General features: G+C 42.4%; 1 protein-coding gene across 1 annotated transcript in view; it reads right to left on the bottom strand.

Moving 5' to 3' along the window:
* Positions 1-15,142, bottom strand: part of LOC125903071 (protein bicaudal C homolog 1-like) — an 88,277-nt gene that overhangs the window by 18,448 nt on the left and 54,687 nt on the right. The window contains exons 6-9 of the mRNA XM_049599728.1: positions 14,719-14,772; positions 9,412-9,594; positions 4,118-4,369; positions 2,404-2,535 (exon numbers count right to left, since the gene is read on the bottom strand). Coding sequence (XP_049455685.1) covers positions 2,404-2,535; positions 4,118-4,369; positions 9,412-9,594; positions 14,719-14,772 — 621 coding nt within the window. The remainder of the gene's footprint in view (positions 1-2,403; positions 2,536-4,117; positions 4,370-9,411; positions 9,595-14,718; positions 14,773-15,142) is intronic.

Below are 15,142 nucleotides of genomic sequence, written 5' to 3'. Positions count from 1 at the left end.
GGCTTATTTGTTTCTTGGCAGTTCTTTTTCTCGCCCTCTCTCTGCCTGACAGTGTTTGAACAAGTAAGACAGAAGCTCTTTTTCTCAGGGTGAAAAGTTAGGATATGTTTACTTGTGAACTTTGAGGTTCAGCACAACTGATTCATGTATCTTGTCCATTCTGTGCCCAAACATTGGCCCTTAAAGTAGCCGCTGATGATAGATGTCAGTTCCAGGAACAAAATGTAAATAGGGCAGTGCATCTGAATCCTTTTTTAATACACATACATTTTAATGCCACTGAAAATGCTTAGTAAGTATAATCCTGTGAGCTCAGTTAATCTGATTAAGGAACCACTTTATATTAGAGGTCTGTTTTAACTTAAAGAAGACTGAGCATCCGCAGCCATGCTAGCAGCTCTGTGAGGCTGTACTTACTGACACAGCGATGCTTTGAGCTAAATGTTACTATTAGCATTCTCACAATGACAGTGCTAAGGTGCTGATATAATGTGTTGTTAGCATGCTAACATTTGCTAATTGGCACCACATGCAAAGTACAGTTGAGGTTGATTTGCATGTCATTCTGCACATAGGCCTATGTAGTCTCAAGTATTGCATCATTGCCTGCGACAAGAAGGTTATGTCTTCAGTTTTGTTTGTTTGTTTGTTTGTTTGTCAGCATGATTACGAAAAAAGAACTCTTAGCCTGATTTTCATGAAACTTGGTGACAGGGTGTAGCATTAGTCAAGGAAGACCCCATAAAATTTTGGAGAGGATCCCGATCACAGGGCAGATACACAATTTATTTTTCACTTTCATTAACATTGCTAAATAGGACATTTGGCCTTGGTGGAATAAATTCAATACATCTTAAAACCCAGTTGATGGTGGTAAAGTTCAAAAGTGACAAAATATAGCCAACTATAGAAATACAATGACTTTAGGAGTGGGCCAAAAATCGTCACAGCATGGTATCGCAATATATTTGTGTTGCCATATCGTATCATTGTGCAGTGTTGAGTATCAATTTTTCTATTATATAAATTATTAATATTTCAAATACAAATTAAACTTTATATAGCCTGCTGGAACAATATAATCTATTGCTCTTCAAGTCTTTAATATATTTTATCACAATCCTCAGCATTTCGCAACATATTTAAAATCACAATAATATTGTATCGTGACTTCAGTATTGTGATAATATCATATTGTGGATCCTCTGGTGATTCCCACCCCAAGGTGACTCTGTATCACAATCCACATTCACAGGACACCAGTAATACTCCGGGGTAGCCAACACATGTCGTTGCTCAAACATCATGCAGTAAGCAGCTGTTACGGAGTATTCAAGGACAGTGGTTTCCTAGGAGAACCGGTGCAATCGTAACACCGCCACAATCGGAAAAACACTTCTTTCTAAACTATGGAGGTAGCTATGTATGTTAATTATGTGAAATATTCCAATTCAGAAGCACATAATAAATGTAAAGCTAAGATGATGAGGCATTAACTATGCAGAACCATATTCATCATTTTCACAATTTTTGAAATATATCCAGACATAGAGGTTGTAATTGCAGTTTTGAATATCAAAAACCTATGGTTGGGGCGTCGGTGGCTTAGTGAATAGAGCAGGCGCCCCATGTACAAGGCTGTTGCCGCAGCGGCCCTTTGCTGTCATGTCATTCCCTCTCTCTCTCTCTCCCCCTTTCATGCTTGACTGTCCTATCGATTAAAGGCTAAAATGCACTGAAAAATATCTTTTAAAAAACCCCAAAAAAGAACACAATGGTTCCCATCTGGTGGGTCATGGTCCAAAAGTGGGTTGCAGGTCCGTTCCAAATGGACTGAAAGTAACTTGCAGACGTGTCAAGTTTGTAAAAGACACATTTTATTTCTAAGTTCAGTGAATTTTCTGCAAAGAGCTTCTATTTTAAAATGCCGTTTCCTGCTGTAGAGTGACTGACTAACAGACAGCTTGACAGAGACAGCAAACTAGTTATACAACATGGCCAAACACAAATATGACGCTGAATGTATTAAACTGTGTGGACCTTGAACTAATGACTAAGGGGAAATATGGACCCATTGTCATAGATGATAAGACTACTGGCAACGGTGGTGCATGCTCTGCACTCTCTGATTGCCCCTCTGCTTGTTAGTGTTTCATGCTTTAAACCTTTCCGCTAGAGGAAAGTAAGGAGTTTATCGGAGTCATTAGGATTCATCTTCTCAGCACCATGAACGCCTGTACAAATGTTCATAGCAATCCATTTAATATTTGTTGAGATATTTCAGTCCTGATCAAAGTGTTTGACCTGACAGACCGACTTCACCATCCTACAGCTATACCACGAGCATGGCAGAAAATCCCCTTTGACTTCCCATGCTGTGTGAGTGTAAGCCTGGTGTCATACCTTGCTGGGCTGTTTTGGCTTTGGTTTGATACTGATGAAGACATCCAGCTGCTCCATTAGCGCCGTGATACACTGGGGCTCCACCTCAATGTCCTCTTTAATGTCAAACATTAATACCAGAGGCAAGCAGCCCTGTGGAGCAAACACAAAATTAAAAGTACATCACCAACATATTCCTGTTTTTCTTACGTCAGCGGCAGACTAATATCTTTAAGGCTCATATACCGTAACATATCTGTGTTCCTATATTAAAGGCTATTTCTTAAAACAGTAGTAAATTTTCCTTTATACTCTACCATTTGGAGACCTACATGTTAGGCATACCAATAAATACAAGATTCACTGCTGGGTTTGTCCCACACAGAGCTTGGGAAATTCCGCCAAGAGCAATCTGTTTTGCATGATCACCACCACAACCACCACAGACATCTATATTTTGGGCCGAGTGCTGGACAGCGCTCCTATTGTGAGTGGGTGTAATTAGCAGCAGAGTATAGAGGCCAGGCTGGCTCTGACAGGGCCTGAGATTGGAGCTGTAATCTACAGTCTGGCTGCAAGAGGCCAAATCACACAGCACACAACTGAGAGCGGGACTCCTCTCTGCCTCCTGTACGTCCGCTACTTTCAGAGCAGCTCCTCTTTATCTCCTCTCTTCTTTCCCAACCTCCGCTACATCCCCTGCTTCCCATGCGTCTCCTCTCCCCCTCTTACTCGTCCCTCATAAATCAATTGTTTTTTACTGTCTCTCTCAGACAGACAGTGAGAGGCTCCCTCCTGTGTGTCCAGGCCAAGAGAAAGTCATGTTTAGCCACTGCAACAACTTTGGCATTTGCTAAATGTCTTTGGGGCCAAATGGGAGACCGCAGACAAAGAGAAGGCAGCTCTGGCAGAATTACCGCCCCACATTATGGATCTCCAAACAGAAAGCTGTTTACGGCCGAGATGCTCTTATATGCACCAGCTCAGCAGAAGCTCTTAGCCAACGGTAATTAAACAGCCATCACTTTTACACATTTTTGAACCAGACATCCGATTATATTCCTAAGTAATTCAGATAAGGGTAGCCTCAGCGGTTACAGGCAACAAGACAAGAATGACCACAAAGCATTTTTAACCAACAGATATTTAAATGCGAGGCGCTTCTTCCTGGTCCAAAAACTGCCAGAAACAGTAATGTGCTCCTGACCTCTGAATTACAGACTGGGCTGAAACTTAAATCCACCAAAATCTACTGGCAATGCAAGCCAAACCATTACCATTAACACCAAGACGGATAATCTGTATACAGTCAGGACATTAGGAACTGGAGCCAAGCTGCCACAAATGCATGTGTCTGTCTCACATGCAGGTATGTGGCTATAAATCACGTAGGCTAACCTTGAGTCGGCTACAGATTGTTGAATAACTGGACGTTTCAGCAGCAGGAGCAGAGCCAAGCAAATCTATCCCAAGGCTATTCAAAACCTCTAAAGGCAATCATGGTTTACTTCTTAAACCCATCTCGAAACCCACGCATCATTCACACATACCATGATGATGTTGGTGAAACAATGGCAGCCATTATAGCTACCACACAGCATGTGGGATCTGTATATGTAAAGAATCCACTGCCAATGCCATCTCTTAACCCCAAAAACAAAGCTTAGCAGTTTAAAGTAATTCCGTTCAACCAGTGGATGCCAATAAACAAAACAAACACACATAAAGCACACACCATGAGGTACTGCCGTGCCAGGCAGACCGACTCGATGGTGCCCTGAATGTAGACTGTGGATTTCTTCTGGGGGCTGTTGGGGTCAGGGAAGTGGATCTGCGCTCCCGTTCTCTGGGTGATGTGCTTGATGTTGCTGCCATTGCGGCCCTTCATAAAGAGGTGGTGCTGGGGTGCAATGTCCAGGTGGGTGGTGACTGAGATAGTGCTCGCCAGGCTGCCAGCCAGGTGCTCCAGTAGCAGAGCTGTACCCCTCTGTGGACACAGGGATGACAACAGGTAATATGACAAATATATAAAGAAAAGTATGCATATCATTTAGTTAGACTAAAGCTGCAGTTACATGAGCAATATTTCTTCAACATGATTACTGTTACAAAATAATAATAATAATAATAAGGGTTTAAATGGATGCTAAATAAAGTGATCCAATAAGATGTGCTTTTACAAGTCCAAAAGCCTTTAATCAGGATATGACTTTTTTGATTGCTCAAAGTGGTTCTGCCCACTGTGCAGCAGACAAAGTTTGTTTCCAACTTTACTGAGAAAATTCAATTTATTCAGTTCATTAAGTATAGAACAAGATGAAGTGGTTTTGTCTGTTAAAACAATTTAGTCATAAGCAGGGCTGCACCAATTTATTAGCTCAACATCAGTATCGGCCGATATTTGCTTTGTTGACTGTCATCGGCCTATTAGCAAATACGATGATATTCACTGCCGGCAGCGGTGATGTTGAATAAAAGAGTAGGTAAAAGAAGGATACAATGACTGTTCTGCAAATGGACTCTGTGATACCACAGTTATCTGACAAGATGGCGAGTAGCAGCCGTCGTCCCATTGTCCAGGAGACAATAGAAAACGTGTTTAGGATGAAGAGAGATCCTCCCAGCTTTGAGATGAAAGGATGCAGACAACTCACTTTTGACATGCCAGAGGACGCACCCTGTTGTTTCCCTGATAATGCTACACTGTGAACAACAAATCCATGTTAAAATTGGCAGGAGGAGAGCTGGTTAACATCAGCTCTAAGCAGCCAGTGGCTGCAACTAACAGCTCATGGATGTTGCATTGAGTTACAATATGATTGTTTTAAGCTTTATTCAGTAAAAGTGAGTATTAGGCAAAGGTAAATAATAATGTCAATCTCATGATGAGTTCAATGTAATCACAAAGTGTAGCTCTTGGTGAGATACTTAAATAAATACAGCTGAAAAATGTGTTAATGATGAGGAAATTATGATATATTATATATAGTAAAAAGGCTTTTTAAGCAGTTTTTTTTAAATGATGTTTTTCATGTGAAAGGTTATATAGTAAGGTTGTCTCATAAATTTGTATAATGGAATTTGTGCTCATTTAAATGTAGAGTAATGATGGGCTTATTTACTTAAAAAAAATAAAGTCATTTTTTATAGTGTAGATTTTTTTTCCCCTGGCACAAAAGGCAAATTATTAACAACAAAACTAAATTAAACAACAATATAAAAACATTGGTATTGGTACTGGCTATCAGCTATCAGCCAAATTGTTGGCGAAACATCCGTTTTGCCCCAATGGGTGTATCCCTAGTGAGTAATGTAAAGAATGTAGCTCTACATAAGTGTTAAATATTGAATTTATGAATGATTCTCTGTCAAAATCAGCCGAAGGAAGTGCACAGAAACAGCTGTTGTGCCTTGTCATGTGCAGCACACGCGCCAGCTACGTCACTTTATGTTACGTCCATGTGGGGGCAAACTTGCAGAAAGAATATGATTATTCTAACAAGAGATAAAAGATGTGATGGAGCGTTTTATATAAACTCACACTTTAAATTGAACTGAATGTGGCTACTGTATCTGTTGTCTGTTACATTGCTAGTAGCCTACACAGAGTACAGGCTTTCAAGACTTGGTGGTCTTGAAAGGAGTGATCCAATCCAATGTTGTTTTGAAAAAGTGCCACAAAAGTAAAATGGATTAGTTGATCCTGGATAGCAAAACATGGGATTTCCAGATCCAGATCATTCTGATCCAGATTCATTTTATGAATATTTTTTTGGGGACCTGGGGACCATGAATGTCTGTAAAAGTGTCACAACAATTTGTCATAGTTGTTCAGATATTTCAGTCTGGACCAAAGTGACGGACCACCCGACACTAAAATCCAAACATGATTTTGTCTTCAAAAATCACAACACATGACTATTTACTTCAATGATATTCTACATGACAGATATAACATTCATGCTCTCAGGGCTTCAAATGATGACTATTTTCATAATTAATGCATCTATTGATAATTTGCTTGATTAATCTTTGTGTCTGCAACAGTGTGATGTCTTGAAATTGCTTGCTGTGTTCAACCAACAGCCCAAAACCCAAAGATATTCAATTTACGGTGATATAAAACACAAAAACAAACAAATCTTCACACTTGACAGATTTGAGCTTGTGACTGTTTGGCATTTGTGCTTGATAAATAATTCAAACCATTAATCTATTTTCCAAATTGCTGTACATGAAACTCCTGTCAAACCTCAACTTATCTTTTCAGCAGTAATGTCAACATTAATTTTACATGAGCAGCGTACAACAGTATAATAATGGGTGTAAAAATAAAAGTTTGCCACTGACGCATGATAATTGTAGGAGAGGATGCCCTGTGGGTGTAAAACTGAGCTCTACCAGCAATAAAACAAAGAATATAATGGACAATTTACTGACTTCTCACAAGAATATCAAACAGTACAAATAAAATCCCATGACGTGACAAAAAAGCTGGAACAATATTTCATTTAAAGCAACAGCCAGACCACAAAAACTAATCAATTAACGATGAGGAGCAGTGGAGCCATGTTGCCCGTTTCCCAGAGAAAACACCAGTGTTTTCTATATAACCAATGGAAACTACTGTATTTTCCACTGCATCTGCAGGCCAGTTGAACAGCCTCATTCCTCGCTGTCTCTGCTATGCCTCTGCAAGCCATCACTTGGCCCAGTAAAGTCAGTCATTTCCAGTGTGCAACGGGAATCCACACACTGCGGCCAGCATAACACAACAATCCACAGCGGTTTCTGGCAATCCTCGAAGGTACTCCAAGGGTCTCACACCACCACATAACATAGCACACATATTCCTCTAATCCTCTAGCCTTCAACTGGCATGTGGCCCAATCCCAACTGACCCCTCAGACCTACCACACGCTCAGGGCCGTGCATATGCATACATACTGTACAATGCCCACACTGACTGTACACGCAACACAGACAATGTGCACACTGGCAAACAAATCCAAATGAAAGTGCACAAGCATGCATGAATAAATGAATGCAATGATGCCAAATGCAGTCGCTGGCAAACAGAACTGATCTCCATATTGTTAACAGAGGCTCTGTAGTGCAAAAAAGTGATGTGATAGGTATGATTTGGCAGTGACGACGACTACCTGGCGAGCTTTAACTCGCCACAACTCAGATGCCGTCTGCTGAAGTGCATCTGTGTGGATATACATATGTAAAACACACAGTAAGTTTATGCATAAACAAGCTGCGGAGTGGAAACACAGTACAAAAATTATTTAAAATTGATCTCAGGAGAGACTTCTGGACATTCTGGTACAATAGCGGGCGGTGTCTCTCTCCTACCGGAGAGCTGAACCAGCAGCTGTCCAGTCCAAGCGACCAAACATCTCTCAGCACTCTCTTGCCCCTGTGGTGCTGAAAGTAATGAGGCACTTAAAACGAGAAAAGTGAGGAACGCTGACAGTGTTGGTGGGCCTTGACGTGGTGCAGCTCTGGAAACCTTTCTTTGGTCTGTGGCTGGCCATGTAAACGGGTGGAGAAGAATGGGGCTATTAACTCAAATATTGTTACACTGAAATGACTGACAGGGCGCGCACAGGTCAGGGTTCGGTTGGTTATTCAAGCAGCTTTAACAGGATGAACGCTGGCTGTTGGGAGGGTTGAACCTGCGACCTTTATGTTTTGGTTTATGCATAATTTTGCCTCAATTTTGGGGGAAAATCCAAGGTAAACAGAATTTATAATGTTGCTCTTACTGAAACAGGAAACAGACACATATTTTTCTCTAAAATGGAAATTAGAGTATTGATACCAAAATGAACTAATGACATGATCATGTGACTGGGTTGGTCATTTCGTACCGAAGCTGTGGGTGTGTTTGGAATTTAATCCATCACTAAAGCAATTAGTCAAATGACAGAAAATTGACAGTTCTCCTCCAGAACTAAAAACCTGTCGTGCTATTTATCAAACTAGATTGTTTTGGTGTGAGTTGCCGAGTGTTGGAGATATCGGCTGTGGAGATGTCTGCCTTCTCTCAGCTCGTGGTGCTCAAAGCACCCAAAAAATACATTTGAAAATCTCAACAGCAATGTCTCTTTGTAGAAATCATGACCCAGTTACAGAAGAGGATCCACAGACCTTGTTGTGAGGAGTTACATGTAGGGACTATTTTCATCCTGCCAAACCACATCCGCCAACCAAATCACCCTGCACAAGGAAGTGTGCATCTACTGCTAGCTCACCTAGCACCACTGAGCTAGCCAGTATTAAAGCTCACCCAAGGGGGGGGGGGGCGCCATTAATGTTCACATCTCACGCTGTCACGAGCAACAGCCTCTCATCCACGGATAGATGCACGCTTCCTTCTGTGCAGTGATATGGTTAACTGGTGTAGTTCAGTGGAAAGAAAATAGTTCCTAAATCAAACCGCTCACAACAAGTTCTGTGGATTATCTTCTGTAACTGGGTCATGATTTCTGGGAAGAGACATTGCTGTTTTTCAAATGTATTTTTTGGCGCTTTGAGCACCACAAGCTGAGTGCCATCTAGTTCCATTATATTAGAGAGAAGGCAGACATCTCTACAGCTGATATCTCCAACACTCGAAAACAATCTAGATTGATGAATAGCACCACTAGTGAAATGAAAATATTTGTGATTTTGGGGTGAACTGTAACAATTAATTGAGAAAAGCTGTCAAACTTTCACTAGTTCCAGCCTCTAAAATGATTCAATCCAAGACTACTCCAGCCTTGCATGTCAAAGTATCCTTGGGCAAGATACTGAACCCCAAATTGCTCCCGATGGCTGTTCCATCACTATGTGAGTGGGTGAATGGTTACTGAGTAGCTGGTGATACCTTGTATGGTAGCCTCGACCACCAGTGTGTGAATGGGTGTGTGTCACAAGTAGTGTTAGAGTGCTTTGAGTGGTCAGAAGACTAGAAAAGCGCCACATCATTTACTCAACTATCCAATATTCACTTTCAAGTTACAAGACCCTTCTCACCTTGACGGCATTGGCGTTATTCTGTGAGCCGCGAACCACGCCGGTGGCCCTGTAGAGGCGAGTCGGGGGCTTGAAGGAGACTGTGAGGTTGTAGGTCTGCGAGATGTGCTGCACGGTGGGGGAGCTGGGGTCAGACTGCATGATGGCGGGAAGCTCAAAAGACAGCACAAGGGGGAGCAGCTCCTGCAACATGGAGGGATGGGAGGAGAGAGGAGGGAAAAGAAAGTGAAAAGACTGAGGAAAAAAACCCCCACCATCATGCTGAAATACTGCAGTTATTTTAAGCTGGATAGCTTATCATGATGCTGCCACTGCTGCTGCCAGGAAACAGAGAAATAAAACATGTCGTGTCAGATTTCTTCACAAAATCGTAAACATGCAGAGTATCGTGGTTTGTATCACATTCTGCTGTCACTCAGGCTGATTAAGACCACTTGGACACAAAGTAAAAATACAGTAATCGGGTGATTTCTTCACATGGTGTCGACTTATGTAAAGTGACACGCAGACATAACAACAGCTCCGCTAGCATAAGGTGGCAAAACTGGGCATGTAAATCTGTCAGCTCAAATAAATCCAGGAAAGTTTATCAAAATGAGGTCAGCAGTGTCAGCAATAAAAGACAGCCTTTGTTACATGATGTGTGACACAGATTTAAACATTATGACTACACAGTCATTTAAAAATTCTGCAAAGCATCAGTGGTCTATGGCCTGCTCATTCTCATACATTAATTCCAAGTCATTGAATCAAACCACATGAGCAGCAACACACATCAGCTCTCGTCATTTGTATCGCAGCAGTCATTCAAACAAAATAGATGCAGACAGGAAGGGCCTCGCTTCATGCATACACATACTTATGCATGCATGGGAGAGAAATCACACAGGCACACACCCATACGCACACACAAGCTGAAGGGAATGTACACACACTCACAAAGAGGAGAATGAATACATACTCACACACACAGTGTTATCCAAACACTGGCTCTTGGGCAGAGCGCCACTATGGTTTTGGCTGCCAGTGAAGGGCAAGCAGCATGAATTGCTCTGACCAAAGAAATGCATCCCTGATCAGTCCCATATGCGCTTGGCCTTACATTTATATCACGTTTCAGCACTCGCTCTCAGAGGGCTTGAGAAATTTAGGTCAGCACTGAGGGAAATGCAAGAGAGGACAAGCAGAGCAGCAGGAGTCAGGCGCTGAATGAAGAATGGACTGATTTTTATGGTGGAGCTGACCTCAGCTTTTTTCAGAAAGTCTACCTGGCAGATATGAGTTTCACATGTATTCAATCTGAAAGCGCTGTTTTAAAAAAAAAAAAAAGCCTCAGTTCTCCTGACATAAGGGTGAGAGATGAAGAAAAATGAAAATATCTTCGAGGTAAAGTAACTGGCCAGACCTTTCACCACCTGCCTGTCAGCTCCACCTCCGAGGGCTCAGAGAAATCCCCCGAGAATCCATCACCTCAACAACCGATGTGTTACAGGCTGAAACACATCTCCGACCGAGAGGGCCTCAGAAATACAGTAGACCTTACAAGTCCTCTGATGTATGTCTGAATGTTGAAGGGACATTACGTTCATCGCTAATGCACCTCAGGGAGAAGGCCCAACCCAGGCCACTTCTGCTTTCAGGAGAGTTGAGGGAGGATGCGGTCTAAAGGCCACCCAGAACCAAACACACAGCATACTGTATGTTGTTATGCACTGATGACCTCAAGAGCAAGGGGTCAAAAACTGGAATTACCTACCTTTCATTTTACAGTGTGGTGCTTTGATAAACAAAATAATACCTTTATTTAAAAAAATAAATAAATAAATAAAGAAGATCGACACCACTCTCCAAAATGAAAGTGGTATTAATGTTCTCATCTAATTCTCAGCAAGAATGCAAATAAGCATTCTCCCCAAAATGTTTAACTGTCCCTTAAAAGCAAAACTTTGGCACTTTGGCAACTAATGTGATCGCTAACAGTTACAAAGACACCCTTTAATCACACTCAGTCTGGACAAGCTGGTTTGTATTTGTCGACCAATCACTCTGCGAATACGCCGACCAGCCACAACATTAAAACCACTGCCAGGTGACGTGAAATAACATCGATCATCTCGTTGCATTTATGTGGTTGCCACTTGAAACACATGCAGACCAAGTACACCACCTCAGGGCAACGACATGCCCAGCAGGACAATGCACCACACTGCAAAAACTGCTCAGGATCAGCCGAAGGAGCATGTAAAAGAGCTCAATGCGTCATGGCCTCCAAAGTCCCTAGATCCCAATATGCTCAGTCATCTGTGGGACGCCCTTGTACACCCTAGCTAAGCCCAATCCACGGTGGGTTGTCCTTGGATTGGACTTGGCTCTGACCTGTCAAGACAGACACAGGACCTCTGGGGCTGTCCTTGGGTGTCTGGCACCAAGGCGTTGGTGGTGTATCCTCTGGGTGCTGTGGGTTGTGAGGTGAGGAACTGTCACATCTCATGGATACTCAATCATATTGGGATCTAGAGAATTCGGAGGCCAGGTTGACGCTCTTTGTCACGTTCTTAGAGCCATTCCTGAGCAGTTTTTGCCTTGTGGTAGGGTGCATTGTCCTGCTGGGGGCTACTACCATCAGAAAGTGCTGTTGCCATGAGGGGTGGTACTTGGTCTGCAGTGATGTTTGGGCGGGTGGTGCATGTCAAGCCTGTGTATAGAGATGAGTCAACCAGAAGTCCATTTAATCCTACGGGAATCTCCGTGATTCCCGATGTGCCTGTGAAACTCCTCCCCTCTGTAATATTTCCGTCTGGAATTTGCCTCAAGTACATTGTACAAGTACACATCAAAAATTGAGCTTTTGCGGTGGATTTCGGAGAGACTATTTGACAATGTGCTCACTTAGCTAACAGGCTGCTAACTAACTAACAGGCTTGTCAAGTGAGTTTGTCTGATTACAAAGAACTTGTTTATCTAGTTTGAACACACCATGAATCTGAATAATGTCTTTCTGCTAAAATATGGTTATACAACATATACAGTCAGATTGTCAATATGACTTGTTCGGCTGTTCATATTAATTTAATTTAATTTTTAATTAAATATTTCACAAAATATGCCACGTACCTTGCAGGCCAAAGTCTTTACTTATTTGTTGTCATGCCTCATTTTATCCTGGTAATGTTCCAAGCGCATATTTCAAACTACTGGAAAAACTGACAAAACTAGCCTCTCCCTATGGCTACAGGTAGTTTCTATCAGGTTTCAGTCAAACCCTAGACAAATGCACTTCCTTGAATTGGACACTCAAGGTATCATTCATATATTTATGGATCTACAGACACCAGTCACATAAGTGGGAACAAGGTGTCAAGCTGCATCCACATGAATACCAAGACCAAGGTTTCCCAGCTGAATGTTGCATTTTGATTAGAAGATCAGTGTTTTTCACTTCACCTGTCAGTAGGTTTTATGTTTTGGCTGATCAGTGTATTTTATTTGTGACAGATTGCAGTCAGTCAGGTGTCAGTGCTGATAAAGTGGACAAAGTGCAACAATCAGATGAAAAGAAAATCTCTCTAAGTGCCTTGCTGCATTTGAGGAAATTGCCTCCAGGTTAAGTGATGTAGCTCATACATAATTAAAGCTATGTGTGAAAGGACTGTCTAGTCGCAAGTATTGGGTGTGTCATGGGACATAATAGAAGATGTTTGGGTACCATGGAATTAGCAGAGTATCAAGGTCTGACTCCATCAGAAGAGGCCAACTTGACAGAGAGGGAAACCTGTCTTTTGATCCACCCTCGTCATCCGCTGACTGTGTGCTCTTTGGAGGCCAAAACAATCTTTGTGGTTCTCTACAGCTTATATTATAAACCTCTTTGTACAGCACTGTGACGGTCAGTTTGGACTATCAGTTTTTTTCCACCCATAGCAGAAAAAGGTAGATGATCTGGGTTGCGGCTTGCTGCTTATGAAAACAACCACTAAGCACGGAGAGGTATGGGTATGCGTACACGCCAACATGCGCCAATACACACTGCGCAAAAATCCAGCATGACCTTCTCCTTTCTCTCTGACTCCATCAGACACACTTCACTCACTCAGTCATTCTCACATGCACACACAAGCCTTGTTGGTTTTGGTCAGTCCATAGTGGAGGAACGTGCTCACTGCTGCGGTGTTGAAATACAGCAAAAGTTCATGGATGTAATACTTCACACGAGCATAGAGGTCCTCCGCCCACAGAGCTGAGGCTGGAGGTCGTCCTTCCAGTCAGACTGAAACTGAAGATGGAGAAGAGGCTAGAAATGGGCTGGAGACGGGCTTGCCAAAGGGGCTGAGGCACAAGCTTGTATTTTACAATTGTTCTAGGGAAGTGGTCTGGGAATAGGTTACAAATGGTGCTTGCGGCTTACAGGAAGCTCTGAAACTGTGCCTGGAGTGCACAATTACCTACTGTAACCCTGGAGCGCTTCCACTAGTAGGATTAGGTAGAGAACTTGGCCGTCTTGAGTCGGATGTTTTGTTTATGGAGGGAGTATTTGTTTTGAGTGATGCACTTGGGAGCCAATAAGTAAACTAAGACATGATTTCAGACTAACACATGAGCTGGAGGGGGTAAGTCAGGCTGGCTAATGAGCGAGCATGGATGAAGTGGTTCAGTGTAAGAGCAGGAGACGGGCTCTCTGAAGCTGCAGTCCAAAATTTGCCAGGCGAGTGTGGCCAAAAGCAGGGTGAGCAGAAAACTACGTGGGTGGAGCTGTAAACATAAACTGTGGGAGCTAGCGTGGCTAGCAGGCTAACAACAGCGGTCCACAAATGTGTTAATTATACAGGGGTTCTTCAAACGCTTTGCTGTAATTAATCTCTGTCACACTGCAGCCAAGCAGCAACATCCATCCTTCTCTGCTGCTCGTATTAATTCAGCAGGCAGTTACAAGACAAAGGCATAATCAATCAATACTTCCTGGACGAGATGTCAATCCTGCCTCCTCCCTGAAAAGCAGGACACTGCAGAGCCTCAGGATTTTATCTCAAAGTTCAGTCTGATTAAACTGCTCACAGGCTCAACAGGGACGTGTGTGCAAACTGAGGCAGAGGCAGCCATATATGTATTTGGCAATAATATAATGTGATGCTTTTTCCCCAGCATAAAAATTGTTCAGTATTGAAATTAGTTCCAACTGTCAGAAATCTGAGCCGCGCTCCATGAAGGTCAAAACTACAAACTTACAAGCCTGCAGGGAACAAGTATTGAATGCTCAACATTTTGCGTGGTATATCCCTTTAAGACAAATGCGGCCAGGTTCCAACTTACCCTTATTTTTACTCGAGCTGCCTCCACCCCTGCTGGCTGCCCCGCAATGGACACCTGTTCACAATAAAAAGCAACATATGTAAATCAGTAAGTCAGTTCAAACCCGGTCCAAAACAAATACTGACTCGGATCGCTGCATACAGTCGCACTTCATTTCAATGTCGAAAGGAAAATCTAGAACAAACATAATGAAAACAGCAAAAGTTTAAAGGCTTCCTCTAAAGTGAAACCTAATCCTTTTTGTGACATGTTTCCAGTTAATGTTTAATATTCTTGAACCACATCATTACAGTCACCATAAATCTAACACTGTGATTAAAACATGGCCTTCACCATGGAAGTAACTGTTTTATTTAACACAACCACCGAGATGAGAGGTAGCGTGAGTATCGTTTACATGTGAACCAATACTGGTACTGGTTCC

This window comes from Epinephelus fuscoguttatus, linkage group LG16, assembly GCF_011397635.1.
Source record: "Epinephelus fuscoguttatus linkage group LG16, E.fuscoguttatus.final_Chr_v1".
Taxonomy (NCBI): domain Eukaryota; kingdom Metazoa; phylum Chordata; class Actinopteri; order Perciformes; family Serranidae; genus Epinephelus; species Epinephelus fuscoguttatus.
Note: the sequence above shows the minus strand (reverse complement) of the source record. Positions and strands in the feature narration are given on the sequence as shown.